Source organism: Nycticebus coucang, chromosome 6 (genome assembly GCF_027406575.1).
Source record: "Nycticebus coucang isolate mNycCou1 chromosome 6, mNycCou1.pri, whole genome shotgun sequence".
Lineage (NCBI taxonomy): Eukaryota > Metazoa > Chordata > Mammalia > Primates > Lorisidae > Nycticebus > Nycticebus coucang.
Window position 1 is genome coordinate 87,572,255 of NC_069785.1, and position 25,448 is coordinate 87,597,702.

At 40.6% G+C, this 25,448-nt stretch overlaps 1 protein-coding gene and 1 pseudogene across 4 annotated transcripts in view; one reads left to right on the top strand and one right to left on the bottom strand.

Annotated features, from left to right (window-relative positions):
- Positions 1 to 4,100: 4,100 nt before the first annotated feature.
- LOC128588416 (rho GTPase-activating protein 15-like) overlaps positions 4,101 to 25,448 on the bottom strand; it is a 54,499-nt gene continuing 33,151 nt past the window's right edge. For 3 of the 4 annotated variants that reach the window (XR_008380775.1, XR_008380774.1, XR_008380773.1), the window contains one exon: positions 14,262 to 14,324. Coding sequence is in view for 1 of the 4 variants with exons in the window: in XM_053595196.1 (XP_053451171.1) it covers positions 4,938 to 4,949; positions 14,235 to 14,324 (102 nt within the window). In the remaining 3 variants the exon portion in view is untranslated. Of the gene's footprint in view, positions 4,950 to 14,234; positions 14,325 to 25,448 lie in introns of those variants that run through there. The other variant, XM_053595196.1, reaches the window with a different exon arrangement.
- Positions 18,777 to 20,451, top strand: LOC128588415 (methionine aminopeptidase 2-like; annotated as a pseudogene).

Here is a 25,448-nt window from a genome sequence, read left to right on the forward strand (position 1 = left end):
ACGCGACGTCTCAGACCCAAGTGCCCTCAAAGACAGGATGGAAAATACAGTGAGGGGGGAAGACCAAATATTTGCTGATGGCCAGAAAAATACAAGAAGTTGCCATGACAGCAGTGGGACTGGACCTTCAGCCCTTGAGCCCCTGGTGGCCAAAGGAGTCCGGGCTCCTTTGCTGCCTAAGCCTGAGCGTCTGAAGAAAGGTCCCGATTCCCAGAGCTCAGAGGACCCCTTGAATAAGAGATCGTGCACATCTTGTGCGAGCACGTACACATGTGGCATCCCTGTCCCCAGGCGCAATGCCATTACCAGCTCCTACAGCTCTACCCGAGGCTTCTCACAGCTCCAGAAGAGAAGCGGCCCCAGTTCCTCACCCTCCTCATCCCGCTCCAAGACACAACTGAGGCCAGCAAAGAAAATAAGAGGAGAAGAGCTGGGTCATCATTTCAGTTCCTCAACTCCACTTGTCCCAGACAAGGAGTCCCGGGGAGAGAAGGCTGCAGAAACGACCACAAACGTCTGCAGTTCCCCATCTACAACTCACAGCTCTAGGCCACGAAAACGGAAGTTTCCGCTGCTGCGCTGTCCGCGAGGGGAACCTCTGACTTTGCCTCCAGCTCCCGACCCTGGCTATTCAGTCACTGCTAAACACCTGGACTTAGAAAAGAAAGCTTCATTTGACTGGCTGAACAAGTTTTTGGCAGACACGACTGAAGACGAGATGATGGAGGTGGACCCACCAGACACTGACACCACCACCGATTCCACAGTCGAGATGATGGAGGTGGACCCGCCAGCAGCCCCCCCTGCCATCGAAGACGTCGAGATGACTGAGGATAGCCCAGAACCTGTAGCTCTTCCAGCGAAGACGTTTACTAAATCCCAAGCCCTATCTGCCCCATCCACCACCGCCAAGCAACGATTTCAGTCTGGAATGCTGAGCATTCTACCCCTCCCACCTTCTGCGGCACCTCCACCTTCTGCGGCACCTCCATCTTCTGTGGCACCTCCATCTTCTGCGGCACCTCCATCTTCTGCGGCATCTCCATCTTCTGTGGCACCTCCATCTTCTGCGGCACCTCCATCTTCTGCGGCACCTCCATCTTCTGTGGCACCTCCATCTTCTGCGGCACCTGCTGTGTCTTCCTCATCTCCCCTGAGCAGTGTGAGCCGCACCAGGAGCAGCGTGAGGAGCGCCACCACTTACGCTGCACAGCCCTTTCTCTCTGGGGCACTCCCTGCCTCTGCTGACAGGTTTATCCCAGCCCAGATTTCCATCGTCCAGGTTGCCATGTTTACTCCCAACCATACATCAAGCACAGTCACCACCTCTGGATTCAGCCAGTCCCCTCCCAGTGCTGTTCAGACAGCCAGCAGCAGCAGCTCCGGTGGCTTCCGTACATTGGGCGGCACCCTGACCACCTCACGCCCAGCCCCCACCAGCCAGCCAGCGCTGACCATCAGTTTTGCCTCAAGTGAGAAACCTCCTCTCCCGTCAAATCCAGGAGCCAGTCCCCAGACTGCATATAAGGCCACTGATGGGCCACGACGCCGAGCTCCCAAGCGACGCCTTCCCCCAAGCTGTGGAAACTCTGCAGCCGCACCCCCAGCTAAAAAGCCAAAACTAACCCCAGGCCCTGCTGCCAAAACTAATCCCTGAGAGCCATCTTTGCTGGCAGCTACAAGGTGCAGCCCACTTGGATGTCTGTGCATTTGATAGGATTGGGAAAGACTTCTTATCCCTAAAACATTTCCTTACTTGGCTTAACTATCAGAAGTGGCTCTCTTCCCTGAGTTCCCTTAGGGCAGTGGTTCTCAACCTTCCTAAAGCCGTGGCCCTTTAATACAGTTCTTGTGGGTCACGACGCACAGGTTGAGAACCACTGCCTTAGAGGACTCTTTCTCCATTTCCTGCTGCTTTGTCCCTTGTAGGATATAATCACAGTGTGTGCTGCCTTTGCCATTTTCCTCCTTTCTATTCCGAGTCAAGACCTCATCTCCCAAACTCTCTGCCACCTGGCCCCTAAAGGCTTACAGGCAAAAGACTGTTAGCATGGCAGAGCCAGGGGTGAGCCACTTCCCTCCATGAGGGCAAAGCTCTCATCTTAGAGCAGACAGGAAACCCACGCCTGCTGTCAGCTGCCTCCTACCCCACCTCCCTGGTGGCCTCATGGGGCCGTTGTCTGCCTCTCCAAGATGATATGTAGGAGGCCTTGTCCTGTTACTTGTCTGATGCTCCTGCCTATGTTTGAGGAGAAATTGAATTGTATGAGTGGCGGCATGTTGGGACTTAACTGCTTCAAGTTTTCTAGGGCCCTGCTATCTGAAGGTGGACAGTACAACCACTGTCTGGCTGCAAGTGCTGACCCTGAATTTCAAAAGGTTTTTGCCTTTAAGGGCTGGCAGACCTGGATGGTGGGGGTGGGGAGGCGGGGAGTACATACTTTCCAGTGACAGCTGGGTGCCCGTAAACTTGAAGCAGTTGAGCCTGGCACTCCCAACATGCCAACACTCATACAATTCAATTCTTCCCTGTCCACATTCATAGGCATGAGCGTCACATAAATATCACAGGACAAGGCCACCAACATATAATCTCGGAGAGGCAGACAATGGCCCCATGAGGCCACCAGGGAGGTGGGGTGAGGAGGCAGCAGACAGCGGGCCTGTGTGTCCTGCCTGCTCTTAGAGCTTTGCCTTCCTGGAGGGAAGTAGCTCACGTCTGGCTCTGCCATGCTAACAGTCTTTTGCCACCAAGCTCTTAGGGGCCAAACTGCCAGACAGGACCGGAGATGAGACATTGATTGAGAAATGGCAGGAGGAAAATGGCAAAGGCAGCACATACTGTGGTCTCCAAGATAAAGCTGAACTTCAAGATCATTTTCAAACAATGAAATCCTACAAGGGATGAGGGAGTATTACCCTCCACTTATGAGACCTCACTGGGGGCTACCTCACCCACACTCTAAGTTACAAAATCTACCTTCCTGAGCCGTACTTTCAGGCTGTATCTTAGTGATTTCCCCTCCGAGAGCCCTGTCCGGTCATTTCCCCTTTCCTGCTTTATACTACAACCAGATGCTTAGGCCCAGGAGCCCCACTGTCATGCCCATCCTCTTTGGGAGAAGAGTGAATATGAGTGTCATGCCAACTTTTCTGAAGATTGTTCTACGATTGGGATTTTGCCCATCACCTGTTAAGAAGACCAACATTTGGGGTCACATACTAATTTAGAGTATAGTTTGTTAACACTATTTTCATGGTTTTAAGGTGTTTACTATATTTCTTTGAAAGCTGAGGATGCTGAGTGATCTTAAGTGAAATGTTAATACCTTTTGTTTGATGTATTAGAATTTAGGGTTATAAAAATCAGAATAGCTGTTCTTAAAACAACAAGAAAAATACCTGTGTTTCTGTCGCCACTTCCAACATACGAATGTTTCCATAGATTGTTTGCTTTATAGCCATCCTGTTTGTGACAGAAGCCCTACTTCCAATTTATCTGTTTCTTATAGAGTGGTTTTGCATATTCCAGTTACCTAGATGCTCTTTGGAGATTTTTGATACCATTTAAGGAAGATGGCTAGATATCTGCTTTTGGAATCAGAAAAAAACAGGAATATTTATTATATTTGTGTATCTGTATGTATTTTTATACTATCTTTGACACCTTACACATTGTTTTCACAATTTACGTTGCCATCACCCTGAAGAAATAAAAGCACTTCCAAAAGGGTTTTTAAAAACAAAATTCTGAGAACAAATTTTAACTTTGTAAGATAGTCAGAAATTGAAACCTCAGTAATAACCATCATTGGGAATATTGATATATTGTTTGACAATGTTGCTTCTTCATTTGCATGGAAGTTGACGGTCAGGTACATAAAGTTAATTTTTACTGTTCAGAATAAGTTATGTGAAAAGATGTCATTTTATTTTCAAATGTATGTATTGTAACCCTCAGTTTCAAGCTGTATAAAAAATTAAATTGGATTGTATTACTGAAAAGTGAATTTTGTAATTCTCCTATGTCAAATTATACCTAATTTGGAAAGAGGGAAGTGGCAACCACTACAAGATGGGTTCTCTTCTCTAAATGGAGGAAAAGTCTCAGCAGAGCAATAGGATAAAGTGTTATGTTAAGTATAAATATTTAAAAAATGAAAATAAAAATAAAAAAAGGAAAAGATGAATACTTAGATGTTCAGGGGATCCCAGGGCCACCCTCACTTCAGACCAGCTGGCTATTAATTTAGGGGCTCCCACAACCACCTTTTTGGTTGAAAAGACCAAATGACTCACAGAACTCCGGAAAGTGTTACATTAGTGAGTATAGTTTCTTAGAGTGAAAGGATGCATATTAGAACTGCGGAAGTAAGAGACACCTAGAGCAGAATCTGGAGCAGGTCCAGATGTGCAGTCTCATGTCCTGGGAACACGTTCCCCTCCTAGTATCAACAAGGTGAGGCAGTACACACAGAGTCCCGCCAACCCAGGAAGCTCAGTCGATCCCCAAGTGTTCAGGCTTTTTTGTGAACTTGATCACATTGTGTGTGTGTAGCTGACCATTAGCCTTCAGCCCCTCAGGAGCTCAGAAGTCATATGGCATGTCCCAAAGCACCCAACATACATCACCTTCTTAGACTGTCTCATGGCTAAAGCCCCCAGGCAGATAACGATGTTGTGATGAGGCAGGACACTCCAGGGACCTTGAGATTTCCTCCCAGTAGCTGAAGCCAGAGACCAGACCTCTCTCCAGGTGAAGAGAATTTTTTGCCCCACACTGCCCCGCCTGTATCGGGGAAGACATGTTCACCCTGAGCTTGCTTGCCCTGTGTACCTACCATGACGCTATCCATAAACATCCTGGTTTTCCTCTCCTTCTGGGCACGTGGTGGGGTTATGCTTCCTTCCTTTAGCCCTTTGAAGACAGATGTGCCCTAATGACTTGCCTTAGTAGGGGAAATGTAAGAGGAAATAATGAGAAGGCAGAAACTTCAGAATCAACATAGGTTCACCATGTTCCCTTCCCTGATCTCAGGAGCCTGTGGAAACAGGTTGGGATGAAGGGCCCATGAGTCTGGGACCCTGAGAAACTAGGAAGAAGTATCCCTCACCAACCCTTGATACACTGTCCACATCAGTCAGTGGTAACCGTTTGTTGTGTTAACCAACTAAGATTTGGGGATTTTTATGGTAGCACAGCATATCCTGGTAGCTGGATATTACACTGTGGTGGATCGTGGGCAAGTTATTTATCTTCTTATAAAATTCCTTGGGCCTCAGGTTTCTTCTTATAAAACGCAGACAGTAGTACTTGCCTTTTGAGGCTACGGCAAGAATAAATGTTACACATTATAGTAGTTTGCTAGAGAAGTCATAAGAAAGTACTACGGACCTGATGGCATGAACAATTATTTTCCTAGAGTTCTGGAGGCTGGAAGTTCAAGATCATGACCGCAGGATTGGCTTCCTCCGAAGCCCTCTCCCTGCCTTATACATGGCTGTCTTCTTCATCCCTCTTCACATAATCATTCCTTTGTGTGTGTCTGTGTGTTCATGTCCTAATCTCCACCGTATTTAAGGACAACCGTCACGTTGGATTAGAGTTCACCCTAATGACCTCATTGTAACTTCAATACCTCCTTAAAGGTCCTTTGTCTACGTACAGTCACAGTTTGACATACTGAGGGTTAGCACGTCAACATATGCTCTTCAGGGGGGCACAATACAGTCCACGTTGCAGGTGGAAAACAGTTACAGTAGAACAGTACATGGCACAGTAAATGTTCAAGTCGGTTAGTGACTATTGTGGTTGATACCCTAATCTTTGTTCATACTGTTGAGAAAATATGGAGAAGACTTACTTTTTATGGAAGAAAGTTGCTAAACTGTGTTTGATATTATCACTAGTTAATGAATATATAATACACGAACAGTCATGTAAGCTTAGGCACAAAACATTTTAAAAATACAAACAAGCCACTCTGAAATTGCTATATGCCATACAAGCTGAAATATGATATTCTGGAAAAAATAAAACTAGAGACAGTGAAAAGATTAGTAGTTGCCAGGGGTTGTGGGGAAGGTTGGGAAGAACAGACAGAGCACAAAGAATATTTAGAGCAGTGAAACTACTCGGTATGATACTATAGTGGTGGATACACGACATGTGTCCAAACTCAGAGAATGTACAATATCAAGTTGTTGCCTTGATGTAAGCTATGACTTTGGATAATAAGGGCATATCAATGTACGTTATTCAATTGTTCCAGATGTGCCTTTCCAGTGGGGGATGTTGGTAGTCTGAAGGCTCTGAGCGAGTGGGGACAGGCGCCATATGGAACTCCCTGTTCAATTTTGCTGAGCACCTGACTTTGCCCAGGAAATAGTCCATTAAAATGTAATTAGTATGTTATTAGTAACATACCAAACAGTTACTAATAATTGTAAGGAGAGAAGAATAGTTTGAAGATCGTCTTGGTTACATATTGCGATGATGTTTCGGGGTCTTTGTGGATGTATTTTTGTGTGTGTTCTGTGTGAATCTGAAATTGGGAAAAATATGTAAGTTAACAAAAGTAACGGATGACTGGCTCTTCTGGGAAGCAATAATCAAAGACATAGGTGGGTGGTCCCCATCCTGTACTTCCGCCTGATGCTCAGGAAAGGTTGGTGAAACCTTCACTGCTTGTTGTTAATCTCTGCCCGGTAACATCTCTAAGAGGTGAACCATGCCAGAAGGGCCTGACTCTTGGAAGGAAGCACCGCACCTTGACTGGTAACACCTGGCTGGATCAAGAACTCCAAACACAACGGGGCCTCTGAGAAACAAAGTCTTAGGAAAGACCCTCTGTATGTGTGAACAGGTGTTCGGGCGACCATGGGAAGGGTCACTGGAGGAAGCCCCCACCTGGGCCAGAACTAACAGGGAAGGACTTCCTTAGAAGCCACCAGATACCATAGGCACGGCACAGTGAGGCCTTTTGAGTCAGGACAGAAGCCCACTGGCCCTTTCCCCCTTCCAGTAATTGCAATATTTTCTAAAACGTGGCCATGCGTTGGGCTTCCACTGGGGAATCTGGTGTCACAGTCAAACACTGCACCTCAGATGTCGTTTAGGCTTTTTACCCATAGTTTCCATGTGTACAAAATGGAGGCAACAGCATCTGTCCTTCAGGATCCGTGTACGGATTGCCTGGCATAATGAGGGTGCTTAGCTGATGAATGGATTAAAGTATGTCTTCAAGCAGTGACCACCCATAGGCTGAACTGAAGGGATTTCTGGGTGAGGATGTGTTGAGGATAAAGGGGGGCAAAGAAAGGAAGGATGGACATGCCTTCCATGCAGGAAACAGGGCCTTTTGGACCTCCTGGTTCTCTGTACAAACACCTGTACATGTTTCAAATAGCACAAGACAAATATAGAAATATTCCCAAGGGTGAAAAATAGGCTCTTCAGGTACCAAACAAAGAAGGAATTGAAGGAGCTATGATGGTCCTCTGGTGTGGCAGGCTAGGGGTGTGTTATCCTGGGAGAGCCCCCAATGGCTAAGATCATTCAGAGATGAAAGAGGAAACCTGGGGCCTTTGAGGATTTAGTAAATAACTCTTCTTCTTTTATCTACAGTGAATCTTAAAAAAAAAAAAAGCAACATTGCCTAACTCCCACTAAGGCCTTTGAGCATCCCTAAGTAATCTGGGCAGCTGCTGATTTCTATGTTTTCACCAGCAAACTTCAGCCCAGGACTTACTTGATTAACACTAGAATGGGATGTAAAACCCCTCATGTCCCTCTCTGCAATTTCAAATTCTCATGAAATAATCATTCAAGTGTGAGAATCTGTATGCCTATGGTCACTCATAGCAACATTGTTGAGAATGGTGAAAAACGGGAAACACCAACACGTCCGCTAATGGGAAACTGGTTAAATGCATCCTATTGTGCTGTTATTAAGGTATTGCCTGTCAGCTCCAAATTCATGCTTCATTGCCTGCTCTATGACAATGGACCTGGACCTATGAAACAGTTTTCCTTTGCCAGAAGCAGGGATGTCCAGCACTGTCAGCAGAGGGTACTATTCTCCTCCCATTCCAGGGGTGGCTTGCTCACCAAGCTCCTGGAGAGCTCACTGCTTACTCCAGTGTCTGGACCCAAGCGGTTTTTTTTCTGCTGCCTGAGGGGCTTCTGCTGTTTCCACCTCTCAACCCTGACCACATTAGGGTAGCCAGGAGCCCCAGATTGCGTGGGCCTGTGTTGCAAGGAATCTCTGCCCTTCTTTGGTGGTCAGGCTAGCCTTTTCTAATCATGTGCCAGGATCTCAGGCTGAACGGAATCTGAATGTCCAGGCTGCCAGGTAAAGATAAACTGCTTCAGCCGCTAAGGACAATCAGGATTCATCAGATGATACTGACAAATCCAACTGCTGACTTTCTATTTTTACTTTAGCTCCAATTTTACTGTGTTCAGACATCTCCTAGGAATCTCATAAAAGGTACATTCTGGTTCAGTAGCTCTGAGGTGGGGCTGAAATTCTGCATTTCTATAAAGTTCTGAGGTGATGTGGAAGCTGCTGGTCCACATACCATCCTTAGAGAAGTGAGGAGTTAGCTTAGCTTTGAGCTCATTTCTGTAATATAATCTTTTCTTTCCTTTTTTTTTTCTAACAGAACCTGCTGCTGAAAGCCACCACCTGAGTGCAGAATTCCATCAGGAACAGATGAATGCCAAGTTCCCTTTGTTAGTATATGAGGAAAGAAATCAGAACGCTCTGGATTAACAACCATCCCCAGCTGATGATGACCTTTGCCACTAAGTACACTAAAACAAGAGAAAATTATTTTCAACATCATATACCTAAGCCCTCTTCCCCTTAACCCACACATGTTCTTCTGAACCACAGATCAGCAGTCATCGAAGTGTATCTGTGAATATGCTCCCATCAGTTTGGGTTTTATCAAAGTATGATCCAGTTTGTTTCTCTGTAAAAGGCAGAGGGGTCAGAAATATTGTCCCATTGGTGTCATATTGACATGAGGTGCAAATGAACGGAATCACTGTTCCTCTGACATGGAATTTGCCTTATTATCTCCCAAAGCCTAGACTCACAATTGATAATACAAATAATTAAAATGTTCACATTCAGATGCAACGCCTTTATCTTTCAATTTTGTATTTGATCCTTAGGAAACAACCATTAAGTAGCAAATTATCTTCCTCAGTTCTTTTATTTTTAGTATGTTTTTTATATATTTTTTAAATACTATGAGGTTACAATATGAGGTTACATTGTTCCCATTTCAGGGTAAATTTCCTGAAGAACTTTGTTGAAGAGCCCCTCAAAGGGTGTGTTATACACCACGACAATGTGAACATTAAGTGAGATCCTGCCTCACGCTCTCCCTCCTTCTGCCAAATGCCCACACCTTGCTTCCCTCTACTTCTGAACTGGACTATATTAGTCTTTTATTAAACTCTACATCATTTACGTTTACCTGGATGAAGTTGAAATACATTCTTCTTAGTAAAGTGTTGCAAGAATGGAAAAATAAATATCCAATGTACACCATACATTGCATCCTAGTGTGCCAGTTATTAAGGTCATAAGAAATCAATATATCAACAATTACATGCTCATAAGAACCATTTCTGATATGTAATCTAATCATAAGACTAGTCAGTGCTATGTCAACATTAATCCAAACTTAGCATAAACATAGTAAAGCATTCACCACACAATATGACATTGGGAGGTTCTAAGTACATCACCTTGCCCCACTACAGCCTCAGTACGTGAGCAGGCCCTCATGCAATATCTTTTAGTGATATGGACCAAGACACAGCTCCCCTTCAGGGCTGTTCTGACTACAAGCACTTTTCATGTGTATGCACACGATGTCTGCCTCCTGCTTGCACAAGTCTTTAAAATGGGAGACTCTGTCCTACTCACATGGCAGGCTTCAGCTCAGTGCCTGACAGGAATGCATAGTGGTAAAGACTGTGGAATCCAGCAGCACCTGTGGCTCAAAGGAGTAGGGCACCGGTCCCGTATACCAGATGTGGTGGGTTTAAACACAGCCCCGGCCACAAACTGCAAAAAAAAAAAAGAATGTGGACTCCATCCAGACTCCCCACCTTCATAGGCCCAGCTCTCACTCTTACTGAGGCATTCATCTTACTGAAACATGGCACTGTAAAGGCATCTATACTTCAGTGGATTGTTATAAAGATTAAATGACCAGATAGAAAATGCTGGCAACTAAGATGTGCTGTATAAGACTCAGACATGATTATCAGCAGATATGTAAAATAATTAGTCTTTCAGAAACAAGAAGAGGATCACATTCATCAGATTATATAATATTCGTTTCTCAGATTATCTTGTGTTTATGGATTTATTGTATTTTCATTATTTACACACACCAATCGATACGTCATGCATGTAAAAAATTCATTCATCAGAACAAGGATTCATCGTTCCAGGATTGGTCACTTTCCAAACACTGAAGATGAATCTGGAAAGAAGAGAAAGAAGGTATCCACAAATGAATTTGGTATGACTTCCAGCCTGAAGGAGGAGAAATAAGGACGAAGAATTCTACTGCAGTGCAGAAGAGGCAAACCAAAACATGTGCATGCTGATCATCACCTGTGAGGGCTTCTGTTTGTAACCTGCCCAGCATCTACTCCTATCAGCTGGTATTGGAAGCCTTATTTCATCAGGGAACGTCCACTATGCTCAGTCCCAACGCTTCACAGGGGCTGACCTCAATTAGATTCATCTGGGCTGGTGACTGGACCTGGCTGATCTGAGAATTCAATCCCTCCACAACAGCATCTGGTTCAAGAGCGTACATGTGCCCAAGACAGGGCAAAGTTTCAATTTGGAGACTTCTATGCACATGTTGAAAGTAAAATCCTTCCATTACTTGATGACATTACAACTGTAAGGCTTTAAATATGCAGTGGAGCCATCCCTGGAGGGAAACTGGCCAAAGAGAAGTCAATACAACAGAACATAAATCAAAGAGATTGGGGTGGAGGAGAGAATAGAGATTGGGTTCTTACATGGTTTACCTTGATCTAGCTATGCCTGATTGACCGGTGGACTTTGTTTCCCCTGAGCCACTGAAGTACTTTGTTTTACTTATTCCAAATGGGTTTCTGCTGTTCTAAACTTGAAGAATGCAAATAAATAAAAAATGAAAAAGTTCTAAATCGCAAACTATTTTATTCAGCCTTGATTAACATTACTCAAAAGTGCTTAAAAACAAAACAAAGCAAAACCCCAAACCACAACACCATCCATCAGTATCGTATTTCAACACGACAGTACAAACAAAACCAGTAGAAGAAGCTCTCAAGGGCAAAAGCTTTAACGACTTAAGCAACAAAAATGGAGTATAGAATTATAACTCATAACATAAGCTAAAAATCTTTGAGTCCATAGATATTTACTACATAGATAAATTAATAAGTGGGGGAGAAGAGAGAAATCTTTCATTTTCAATAAATGGTGTAGATATTGTACCCTAATACTCGGGACCACAACGCCCCATTTCATAAGTGTGGGCTTGACATACTGACTTCCTTCCAATGAGCACATGATGGAAGAGGGAACAAAGAATAGCTTGACATTGGAGAAATCACACAAACACTATGGCAGCCAGATGAGCAAGGTCCATGTCAAGAGTCATAGATCATGTTGACAGTATGTATCCTGATACAATGTGATGAAAGTGGCACTTTCTATCTGTGATCTTCCTCCCACAAATGGATACTTAATGATGTTATCAATATTGGTTTGTTAATTAAAACAAATGTACCATAAAAGTTGTTAATGTAAGGATTACATGACATCTGTGCAGGGGGTATTTGAAAACTCTACATTATCTGCTGAACTGCTCTGTAAATATCAAACTGTTCCAAAAGGAAAAGTCTGTTAATACTGTAATTCCATGTACAATACCATCAAAAATACTAAATACGTAGGATGAAGTTTGAAAAAAGTTGTGTAAGACCTGGACACTGATAAGATATTACTTATTAACACTTGCAAAAAGTGAAAAATTTAACGTAATTTTTACAAACAATAAATAGACACACTGAGACAAAAACAAAACCAATGATTTCTGCTTCATTTAGGCAGTTTGCAAGTAAGTCATGTCCAAAGACATCAGAATTGCATTTCAAGCATCCAAATGAAATAGTGGGACGTAGAGAGAATATTGATCTATGTATGGTTAACTTGTGTTCATTCACAGTTCATTGAATAAATTTTTTTTTTTTTTGCAGTTTTTGGCCGGGGCTGGGTTTGAACCCACCACCTTGGGCATATGGGGCCGGTGCCCTACCCCTTTGAGGTACAGGCACCACCCTCTTTTTATTAATTTTAATTAAAATCATAACTATACATTTATGTCATGATTTGATATACAATGTGGAATGCTTAAATTAAACTGATTAAGATCACCATTACCTCATTTACTTGTTTTTTTGTTTGTTTGTTTGTTTGTTTATTTATTTGTTGGGGGGGAGTTAAGACATTTAAAATACACTCTTAGTTAATTTGAAATATACCCTTGCATTGTGCACATTAGGTGAGATCCCACCAAATGCCCTCCCTCCTCTGGCCAATTGCCCTCCCTCCTTCCCCTCCCTTATCCCTCCTCTCTCCTCCCCTTCACTAGACTATATTTGTCTTTTATCACACATATGAGTCTGTAAGTGTTTATACATTGGTTTCATAATAGTACCGAGTACACTGGACACATTTTTTTCCATTCTGGAGATACTTTACTAAGACGAATGTGTTACACTTCCATCCAGGTAAACAAAAAATGTAAACTCTCCATCTTTTTATGGATGAATAGTATTCCATAGTATAAATATACCACAATTTGTTCATCCACATGTGGGTTGATGAGCATTTGGGTTGCTTTCATCACTTGGCAATTAAGAATTGGGCTGGAATAAACATTCTGGTGCAAATATCTTTGTGGTAAAATGATTTCTGTTTCAGGGATCGTCAAACTTTTTAAAGAGGGGACCAGTTCACTGTCCCTTTCAACCACAATCTACACTTTAGAGACTATCCACTTACAAATACTAGTCACCACAAGATATCTGCATTTACAAAAACAAAACACATGCCTATATAAAAACAACCACTAGACCAGTGATTGTCAACCTGTTGACCATGGCACACAGGTGTGCCGTGAGAGGATCTGGATCTTAGGTGTGCCATGATAGTTTTTAAATTTCATTATTTTCAAAAGAAGTTCAAAGCACAATTTTTTTTTACTCTTTTTTTGATCAACATAATTTACGTGTGCCACAAAAGTTTAAATATAGATTCATGTGCACCACGAGATAAAGAAGGTTGAAAAACACTGCTCTAAACAAATATCCACTTCTGCCCTCACAGAACTGATTCCAGAGCCCACTATTCACACTGCCCCCTTTTCATCAAGAAATGTTTAAGACAGTCAATGACTGGGATTCGTGGACCACAACAGAGAGAAAAGGACAGCAAACTCCAGTTAGAACAATACATCCCTCTATCTTCTTAATTAACTGAGACTGTAACAATGACTCAAAAGATAGACATTCTACCCTTCCATCAAGATAAAAATGTATAAAGTTATTTAATTCACCTAATAATAAATATATCAAATTTTATTTAACACTTGAGGTCCCTACACTATTACACATCTTGCACCTTTCATAAACCATATACAAAAACGTACAACACTCACCAGACACACCTAATAAATATACTCAAAAACTACATCTCCCCAACACCTGCCATAGTCATAGACACCCCTTCATTTCTACCAAATATGTCTTCTTAACCATTTTATAATGCCTGCTATGACTATTAGTCTTAATATTCAGATTAGCCACTTGGCCTGTACAAAAGACTCAAATACTACTTCTCAATTTCAAACTCCAACACAATTAAACCCCAAACCATAAAAGATAGCACAAAATTCAATGATCTGTGTGTAAAACTAATTCATGCACGACAGATATTTTGTGTTCAGATAGCAACTAATCATCAGGGGAAAACAACAAACCAAACACAAGATTCGACAAGTCAATTTTTCGTAATAACCTTCAGAAAACTAGTTCTTGCACATGAACACATCACAAGAAGGTAATCTTACTTTGATTACTCAAGAAAGCTCTGATTTAGAGGAAATAGGAATAAACTGAATATATGTAGCATTCTTACCTGAAAGACATTCTTTCTGCTTGATTTTTCCTTGGCCCATTCTATATGTGCCCCATACAAATCCACACTTTCTGCTTTGTGCCCAGTTTTCTGTAAACCAAAATGAAATAAGATTAAAAAGCATATAACATTGTAGATACATTTCAAAGAAAATAGGTTTTATTGAGTTAGTAGCTATACATAGTTATAATATAAAGCCTTGCTCCAATCTCCTGGAAACCTAATTTGAAGGAATTTTTCATTTGAGACTTTATAATTTTTTTTTTTTTTTTTTTTTGCCGTTTTTGTGGCCAGGGCTGGGTTTGAACCCACCACCTCTGGTATATGGGGCCGGCGCCCTACTCCTTTGAGCCACAGGCGCTGCCTGAGACTTTATAATTTTTACCATATAAAATTAGAAGTCTATTTTTTAAATTATATCACTCATTATAGATAATATAAAAAAATAATATTTAAAATGTTGACATTTTGAAATAGTGTTTTTAGTAATTATTAAAAAAAGTTTAAAATCTGCTACTCAATAATGTGGAATATTGCTATTCAATTGATAACATAAAACCATTGTAAGTCACAAATTATTACACTTTAAAGGAAAAGAAAAATTAATAAATCATACTATAATGCGAAAAATTGTTAATTTTTAGTTTTGTGACTTTAGAAACGTTATTTAGAGCCTTGTTACATACATCATCTGAGAAGTGAGCAGGCAGATTAATTAATCTCAAAGACTCCTTTTAGGTTTGTGTTTCCTATATTAACAAACTCAGTAAATACTGTATTTATTGTACCAACTATGCCTTCTGGAAATTCACAATTTAGATATTAAGATTATACATGTAAGTATATGTATAATTTTATTTAATAAATGTAATACATACGAAATAGATTATAATGTATAGTTTCTTTATCATTACCCAATTACAGTGTAGATGTTAGTTAAAATTTGTTTTTATTTTGATAATTCATAATAATAAATTTATAGGAATATCATTTATATTTGCTGCTTCTTATTTTCATTTGATACAAGTGAGTCACACATATAATTTTAAATTTTCATAACTCCAATTATTAAACATTTTTAGTAACTAAAATTTATTAAAGAAAAACCATTACTTTATCAGTTTTAATATACATAGCCTATAATAGTTTTTTGGGCAATGTTTTCAACATGAACGTGAGCATAATACATAAAATAATAATATAATGGTAAAAATATTGAAAGATATTATCTGTCACATATGTTGCTTCATAACTATTTTGTCTAATTCTATGAGCTTAATAGAAATACTATTTGTCTGAAGCCACATCTCTGGAATTTTAAAAAATAAGTTGTGAGGGCTTTTGGGGGGGGACGACTGTATAATTTTTGTTCAAAACATTGTACAAGCCAAGCATAAGTTTCCTGCAGGATAAATTCAGTTGACAGGATAAAAGTTATAATATACCTGCCTTTCCCTTTTTTATTTAATAGTGACTTCATAAGAAATTCCTCAAGATTTGCCATCACCTTTAAATACCTCATATTTTGATCCATGAAAGTGTTTAATGATTTACCCACACTTTGCCAGCCAGGCGATTACTATTGTGGAAAATCTCAAAGTATGATTATGGTGTTCATTGTTAGGTGATTTGTGATGCAGGAAAATTAAAAACGACATCCTTCCTATAGAGTTAATTAAATTAGGTGATACTCAGAACCAACAAAAATAATCACTAATAATAACAAAGGGATTATCTTTTCTATATAATACAGTCTTATATGTAGTATTATATATATATTTTATATAACAAGCACTTTTTATGTGTCAAACCCTTCCTTAAGTTCTTTACAACTATTATTAATAATTCATTTAAATCTTACAGCAGCTTTATGAAGTAGGTATTCTTATTATTACCATATTTCAGGTAAGAAAGTGTGTCAAATGATTCGTTAAATTTCCTCAAGATAACAGAGCTAGAAATTGAGGGGCCAGGATTTAGATGCCGGCAGTGTCGCTCAGAGCCTATTCTTCACCACTACGCAGGGCTTGAAATTTGCCTATACGCTGTGCTCAGACTCATGCTTAAACATGTATGAATTTGGGGAAAGTTATGGCTTGCACACTAGACTCTAGGACAGGCATAGTGATCTTGCTTTTGTCCTTTTCTGTTAAACTTGATCTCGCAGTAGGTCCTTTGCCCTACCTTTTTGCCTAGAATATTTCCTGATCTTCACATGGCCAGTTCCCTCTTATCCATTAGGTCCCAGTTAAATGTCACCTTGTTAGAGGTGTTTTCTGATTGTCTTGTATAAAAGAGTTGTGCTTCAGTGCTCCTGGTTACTCTCTGGCTCACTACTTATTTTAATTTCGCTGCAGCCCTCCTCCCGACAGAAATTAACATATATATTTTTATATGCTGACCGTCTGTGTCCTACCCCCGCTCCATTTGAATTAAGCTCCCTGAGCTTGGGCCTTGTTTGCCTTTCCCTCCACTGTTTTTCCCAATGTGTGGAAGATTGCCTGGCCCATAGTTGTTGTTCAATGAGTATTTGCTGAATTAATGAATGAAGGAAAAATACCAAAATGCAACTATCATTTGTGATTTGGAAGGGAGACTTGGGTATCTTAAAATTCCAATTTTACAAAAATTAAGATTTGTATTTTTTTCCCAATGGGTATGAAGTCTTTGGTTTGTGATTTAGAAGTGACTAACGGTTTAATGGACTCATATTTAGATAGAATGTGGGATGTCACGGATCATTCACTGAGCAATTATTGTACACCTGCTGTGTATCAATGTGGGAGTCACTTTGCTGGGCACTGGGCCTCCAGGTTAAAGGAAAATATTGGCTCTTCTTTATGGATCCCATATTAGCCTCAGTATCTGTAATATTACCTATAGACTCCATAGGATACAGAGGAAACCTGTGGGTAAAAAGCATTCTAAGCTTTCCACAGTCTTATCATACTCTAGTGATGTCAATCTCGAAAATGTTCTTGTCAGCATCATGGACTAAATCACATGGCAGCTGGCTCAGGTTTCTTGCCCTCGGAACTCTCTCAATAATCTCATGGCATCATCCACCTGAGCACTTTCTCCACATCGCCCTGTCTCTTCCATTCCTCCTGATCTCATCCCTTCACTTCCTCTCCACTTCAGAAGTCTTTGTGCTGCTTCTCACTCCAAAATCCCACTTCCAGAGCCTTCCTCACTGCCACTCTGTTGTCATGTGTGATTCTGAAGTTATTGAAATCGTCCACTTTTGTGCAGTCTCCCAGCCTCTCAAGCCCCTCTTGAGTTCACTTCTTTTGTGACCAGCAGTGGTCCCTGATTCAACAGTCAGCAACTCCCTCCACTGATACCCTTCTCATCTGCTTGTCCCTCTGTGATCTTTCTCATACCACCGAATACTGGACTAACAAGACCTCCTTCGGCTGGGTCTTCGACTTTGCTGGGTAAACTTTTGATGTGTTTCTGGTCCCTTTCTCTTCTTCCTCATGACACCTCTTTTCCAAAGCTTTGGGCCTCATTAGTCTGCCCCATCCAGTGATTTACTCCTACTTCACAGGCATCATGGAGTTTTTGTGCTGGAAACTTCGCAAATTTTCACACTTTTCATATTTAGTTTGTATAATTAAAATAAAAAAATATATAAACTTTAATGACAGCTTCCTATCTTGCTCTATGAACACTTTATATTGATATCTCATTTATCCCTTAAAACAATCTGATAAAAATATTACTATTGCCTTCAACTTACACATGAACAATCTCAAACAGGTAGTGACCAGGTGCCTTATGTAAGATCACACACTCAGGATGTGCCCCACCTGAGATATGAACTCACTTTTATCTGACTCCAAGTTCCAAGTCCTTGATCACAACAGAATACATGGCCTCCCCACCATACCTCTATCTTCCTCCTACTAGTTTATTTACCTAAAAATCAATGCCTTTTTTAGGTCCAAGAACAAGTATTCACATATTTTACTTTTTCTCTATAAGTGTCAACATTTCTCACTTTCCCTCTGGCTTCCAAATTCCAGGCCTGGATCTGTGACTCTTACCTAATGAACTTGCTTGCCTGGATATGACAAGTTGCTGCTACCAGTATCAACATTACCTGGCCCATCAGTGCCACATGGTCCATAAATGACCCACAAGGCATGCCCTGTCTTGCCCCAAAGGGAGCTCAAAGCTTATACCTCTCTAGTTCCTAATTTTATCCAATCTTGTGTCTTATTTTCTGAGCTGTCCCTTTCTCCTACTCTCAAATGGATTATATCATTTAGCTTGTAACTATGCTCAATTCAATTCTTTGTACCAAAAAAAAAAAAAAAAAAGGAAAAGCAAGCATCAGCTCCACAACCTGACTTTTTCTTGGTCTTACCTATTTCCCTTTCATTATTGCCAGATTCTTCCTTGTTTTGCATTCACATTCTGTCTGATCATGTTCCATTCTCTCCTAACCACTGACATCTGACTTTTCTAAAAGGTCTTGACCATTCAGATCAACACAATCTGGTGCCGCTCTCATTCCCTCACACTCTCTCAGGCAACATGGCGGGTGTGGAGGAGGCAGCGGCCTCGGGAGCCACCTGAATGGTGACTTGGATGCAGATGACAGGGAGGAGGAAGCTGCCTCTATGGCTGAAGAAGCAGCCAAGAAAAAAAGATGGAAGAAGAAGAAGAGTAAAGGGGCTGCTGCAGTAGGGCAACAAGAACCTGATAAAGAATCAGGAGCCTCAGTGGATGAGGTAGCAAGAAATTGGAAAAACAAGCATTGGAAGAAAAAAAGAAAGAGATGATGATGATGAAGATGGAGATGGTGATGGGGATGGAGCAACTGGAAAGAAGAAGAAAGAAGAAGAAGAAGGAGGAGGAGGAGGAGGAGGAAGAAGAAGAAGAAGAAGAAGAAGAAGAAGAAGAAGAAGAAGAAGAAGAAGAAGAAGAAGAAGAAGAAGAAGAAGAAGAAGAAGAAGAAGAAGAAGAAGAAAAGAAAAGAAAAGAAAAGAAAGAAGGAAGGAAGGAAGGAAGGAAGGAAGGAAGGAAGGAAGGAAGGAAGGAAGGAAGGAAGGAAGGAAGGAAGGAAGGAAGGAAGGAAGGAAGGAGAGATCAAAAGTTCAAACAGACCCTCAGTTCCAATATGTGACCTGTATCCCAATGGTGTATTTCCCAAAGGACAAGAGTGAGAATATCCACCCACACAAGATGGGCAAACAGCTGCTTGGAGAACTACAAGTGAAGAAAAGAAAGCCTTAGATCAGGCCAGTGAAGAGATTTGGAATGATTTTCGAGAAGCTGCAGAAGCACATCGACAAGTTAGAAAATATGTTATGAGTTGGATCCAGCCTGGGATGACAATGATAGAAATCTGTGAAAAGTTAGAAGACTGTTTACGCAAATTGATAAAAGAGAATGGATTAAATGCAGGCCTGGCATTTCCTACTGGGTGTTCTCTCAATAATTGTGCTGCCCATTATACTCCCAATGCTGGTGACACAACAGTATTACAGTATAATGACATCTGTAAGATAGATTTTGGAACATGCATAAGTGGTAGGATTATTGACTGTGCTTTTACTGTCACTTTTAATCCCAAATATGATACATTATTAAAAACTGTAAAGGATGCTAGTAATACTGCAATAAAGTGTGCTGGAATTGATGTTCGTCTATGTGAACATCATAGACGTTGGGGAGGCCATCTAAGAAGTTATGGAATCCTATGAAGTTGAAATAGATGGGAAGACATAACAAGTGAAACCAATCCGTAATCTGAATGGACATTCAATTGGGCAGTATAGAATACATGCTGGGAAAACAGTGCCCATGGTGAAAGGAGAGGCAACAAGAATGGAAGAAGGAAAAGTGTATGCAATATGAACCCTTTGGTAGTACAGGAAAAGGTGTTGTTCATGATGACATGGAATGTTCACATTACGTGAAAAATTTTGATGTTGGACATGTGCCGATAAGGCTTCGGCACCCTTGCCTTCTGCCGCAGATGGCTTGATCGCTTAGGAGAAAGTAAATATTTAATGGCTCTGAAGAATCTGTGTGACTCGGGCATTGTAGATCCATATCCACCATTATGTGACATTAAAGGATCATGTACAGCACAGTTTGAACATACCATACCGTTGCGTCCAACATGCAAAGAAGTTGTCAGCAGAGGAGATGACTATTAAACTTAGTCCAAAGCCACCTCAACATCTTTATTTTCTAAGCTTTGTTGGAATACATTATACTAGAATTAATTTGCAACATGTTGTCTGTTTTAACCGTGGACCTTTGTAATACATTTTATTCATGTTAAAAAAGAAGGAATTTGATCAAAGGCAAACGGTCTAATTAACCAAGGAAAAAGCTTTCAGGACTTTTCAAATGTTAACTGTTTTAGTTTCTCCTGTCTAGGAAATGCTATAAAGCTTAAATTAGTTAGGAATGACTTAAACATTTTGTTTTGAACATCTAAGGGATGCTTTTTGGATGTTTATATTGCCATATTCTTACTTGAATGCTTTGAATGACTACATCCAATTCTGCATCGATACTCTCTGGTATTGCTTTTTAACCTTCCTGGAATCCATTTTCTAAAAAAAATAAAGACATTTTCAGATCTGACAAAACAAACAAACAAACAAACAAAAAAACAATCTGGTGCCCTTCTTTCCCATCAGCATCTTACCTGAACTCTGTATTCTGAACTCTGTATCGTTAGCTTCTGTCGACCTTTTTCCTTAAAACCCTCTTGTTCCTGAGCTGTAAAAATACCATATTTTCTTTCCAAATTCTTTCACTTTTTATGTCTCTTTGGGCAGGGCATGGTGGCTCATGCCTGTAATCCTAGCACTCAGGGAGGCTGAGGCGGGTGAATCACCTGAGCTGATGAGTTTGAGACCAAATTCTTTCTCTTTTTATACTCTTCCTTCTTTTTTCTTTCACTGACTTCTCTTCCTTTCCCCACTTCCTAATTGTTGGTAAGCCCTGGCATATTCTTCTAGGCCCTTGTTATCTCTCCCAGCTCACTGCTTCCAGGGGGTGTCAGTCATGTTCCCAGTCCTGTACCATCACCTGTCATTTGCTGACTCCTCGGGGGGTTACTCTGGCCCACAGCTTATTCCACATGCCAGAACTGTTTTTTCTTTCTTTTTTATTGTTGGGGATTCATTGAGGATACAATAAGCCAGATTACACTGATTGATTTTGTTAGGTAAAGTCCCTCTTGCAATCATGTCTTGCCCCCAGAAAGTGTGGCACACACCAAGGCCCCACCCCCCTCCCTCCGTCCCTCTCTCAGGCCTTTTCTACGCCGTCACTAGAGGATAGCACAGACTCTTCAGTGGAATCATTGTGTTCACAGACTTGGCCCCTTTTCTTTATGGCTTGTCTTCAAAAATAATCACTAATAATTTCACCTGAAAATTTTTTAACCCTTCGCCCTTTCTCTTGCCATCCAAAATCAAAAGGCACAGCAGCCCCAATTCCAGAATTAGCTTCATCTTCTCTATCTCATGATCATAACCTCAATTGAGTTTTTATTTTCTCCCACCTAAATTATTCTAGCTCTTGCCTTTGTGACCAATAAAAATCTTTTCAGTTCATTCTTCACTTTTTTGACTTTTTTTCCCCCCTAAATTACAAACCTCACATTATTTTCCTGGAAAGCATATTATTGACAGGATAATGTTCAAATCTATCAGTGAGGTACATACAGGCTGCTTTGTATCCTCTCCTCCCCATCCTTCTTGTTTTCATTCCTTTTCCAATTATTCTCCTCATTAGTCCACATTAGCTATAGCCATGGCAGCAACCAAATACAACACGTTTCCACAATTATATACTTTTGGGATGTGAACATGCATTCATTCTTTTCACCCAGAATACATTTATCTCCCTCTTCAACCCAGCCTGCTTGCCTGCTCATTTTCACAATGCAACTCCAAGAAGGTCTCCACAGGTTCTCCTTATTGTTGGGCAAGTCACTCCTTTCCCTTTCTCCTACTTCAAAACATACTCGTTTGCAACCCTCTGTGTTATTCACAGAGTGAATTGTAACCATTTGGGGGGGCTGACTCTTCCCTCCAGCTATGCAGTCAGATAACTGGGTTCGTCTTACATTTATTTTTTCAAAATCTAGCCAAGTGGCCCACAGTAAGTGTTCAACAGATACTATTGAAACAATTGATGAACTGCATGGAGAATTATAATGAAAAATATCTGGGTTAGTCCAATATGTTAACAAAAACAAATAATACATCTCAGAATGAGATTTACAAAGTGGGAAATGCATAGGAAGTTAAAGCACAATGTTTCCATTTACACTGATTGTAGGCAAGAACTGAAGCAAATAAAGATTTGGTGTGGATTCATAAGTATCAAAGATAAATGTAAATTTATTTGAGTAAGATTAAAACCAACAAATACATTTAACCTCAGAGGAGAAAATTGAGACAAGTAGAGAGAGGACTGTGTAAAAATTGTACTGATCAGTAGTTCATATTCACAAAGCTACAGCAGAAAGGCCTAGGAATTATTAGAAGGGAAAATTTTCAGCATTTCAGTGTTAAGCACTGGAATAAGTAGTTCAGAAAAGTTGTAGAATTTATTTGGAAGATGATCAAGATTTTATTCAAGAAGCCTGAAATTAAAGACTCCTTTAATAGAAAACGTATTTCTGATTCTACAGCTATAAAACATAAGAAAAAAGTCTGTTAATAAACTGCATGATGCCAATGGATCATATTGTACATCATTATAAAAATAAACTTTTAAAAAACTGACTAAATATGAATTTAAAAATTGAAGAATGCACATATATTTCTTCTGGGGGTAAACTTAAAATAGAAATGACTGATTTTTAAAATACTGAAATAGAATTATGTAAGAGTGACTGTTTTTTGGACAATATAAAAGCCTCTTTGTTGGAGTGATATGAAGTTATTAAAAATTGATGCTAGGTCTTATCCACTTCTGATGTTTATTATTCTCTTAGTCCATCTTCATCATTTCCCAATAATAACTGATTGAGTATTTTCTCTCTAATATTTTTTGTCTCTGATTCAGATTAAGTTTTCCATTTTTCATGGGATATTTGGGGTCCATTGTCTTTTAATGTGTACTAATAAAATATCAAAGGTCAGATTTTGCTTGGTGGTAGTTTCCACGATGAAGACTGGGCATGTATGTAGGCAACAATCCTCTGGTCCTTCATCCTCCACCCTTATTACTAGATGTGGCTTAAAATAATGGACAAAGCTCAGAGTTTATGCAACAGGTTATTAGCTGCCATCTTTTTATTTTGGATTAATTGCTATTCCAGAATATAGACTCAAATGGTCCTTATCATTCTTACATGTGAAATATAAAATCTGATTAGAGGGATTAAGTTTTATCACATAACTGGTTTTGATTCTGGAAAATTGTTCATGGAGGAGGATAAAACTCACTTATAAATTCTCATTTGGGCCAAATGATTTAGTAAAGAGTGCTGAATGGATACCTGATTTTATTAATGTCTAAAGTATGGCCCCTGTCACCATAGAAGATGATACTTTGATTATAAGATGTGGGTTTTATGTATATGAATATAAATGATGTCAATAATAACTGGAACTGCTTCTTCAATGAAATTTCTCAGTATATTACATGCCCAAATCAAACCAGATTTTCAGAAAAATAAAACTTTGCTAGTGATTTGGGGTACTAGAATGTTGGGTGTTTTTGTTTATTTTTGAAGAGAAAGTATTCTCTCTTTTTCAAGAAATGAGCATTTATTTCTGAATTAAAATCTTGTTATAATAAATATAATAGCTTCTACTCAGTCTATTTTTGTTATAAGCTGATACAGTTTTACATTTATATTACACAAAAAGGCTAATTTATTTCCTCAAGGTGACTATCTTGGGCATATTTCTGATGTCTCAGGTGCCTCCTCAGAGTCTCTCCTGTTGTTCACTGAACCCACCTCAGATGCCCCTCATTGGGTGAGGGTGAGGCCAGGGCCCTTAAGAAGCAGGCAAGTGAAGACTCTGGTTGGTGAAGAAATCGGAAGAAATGTGGAAGATAAATTCTGTCACTCCTTCTGCTCCCTCCCTCCTACAAATTTTTTTTTTTTTTTTTTTTTTTGTAGAGACAGAGTCTCACTGTACCGCCCTCGGGTAGAGTGCCGTGGCATCTCACGGCTCACAGCAACCTCTAACTCTTGGGCTTACGCGATTCTCTTGCCTCAGCCTCCCGAGTAGCTGGGACTACAGGCACCCGCCACAATGCCAGGCTATTTTATCTTTTTGTTGCAGTTTGGCCGGGGCCGGGTTTGAACCCGCCACCCTTGGCATATGGGGCTGGCGCTCTACTCACTGAGCCACAGGCGCCGCCCAGCCTACAAATTGTTTTAAGCTTTTCCTACACAGTCCCTTTGCAGCTCCCTTTCCAGCTGAGCAGCGCACCTGTCTGCTGAGGCTCCCTGCACAGTAGCAGCCAGAGTGGACACCGTCCTGGAAACACATCCCAGGAACTGTTTCCTGTCATTTCCAGCCTCATTTCTTTCTGAGTTCATTCTCTGTGTCCTTGATTTGTACAAGTACCTCTCCCATAAAGCTTTGTTTATGTGATTGTTTTCAAAAAAAAAAAAAAATGTATATATAGGGTTGAGACAGCTAGTTTTGCTCTTGTTGCAGAGACGGATAGTTCTCCACCAAAATGTGTGCTGTGCTCTCTCTTCAGGGGTCTAGAGCTGTCACTGCAAGCAGCAAACCAGCTGGACATTCCATTTCTTCCCTATCTCCTTTTGCATCAAAATGTGACCAATTACTTAGTCCCACCACTGGCATCTGAGCAGAAACAATAGGACACCTCTTAGCTTAAGCCTTTTAAAGGTCATTAGGCTTTTTCCCAGGTTCTCTTTCCCCTTCTCTCATCTGCCTCTGCTCTTACCCACCACACTCCATTGCTTCATGTAGTAATAACTGCAATAATAAATATAATTACGATTTAATGTGTTTTCTAGGTGCTAGGCACATTACTCCAATTTTCTCACAAGTAGCTCGAGGAGATAGGTACTCTTTTAACCCTCATATTGCAAATGAGACAACCAAGATTACAGCTGTAAATACGTGAACCTGGGATTCCTAGCCTAGGTGGTCTGACTTGAAAGCCTCTGTTCCTACCTAATATGATATGCTGCTTCCCAGAGCAGTTCAATTTAGTAGGGAATTTTTAAGGAAGACT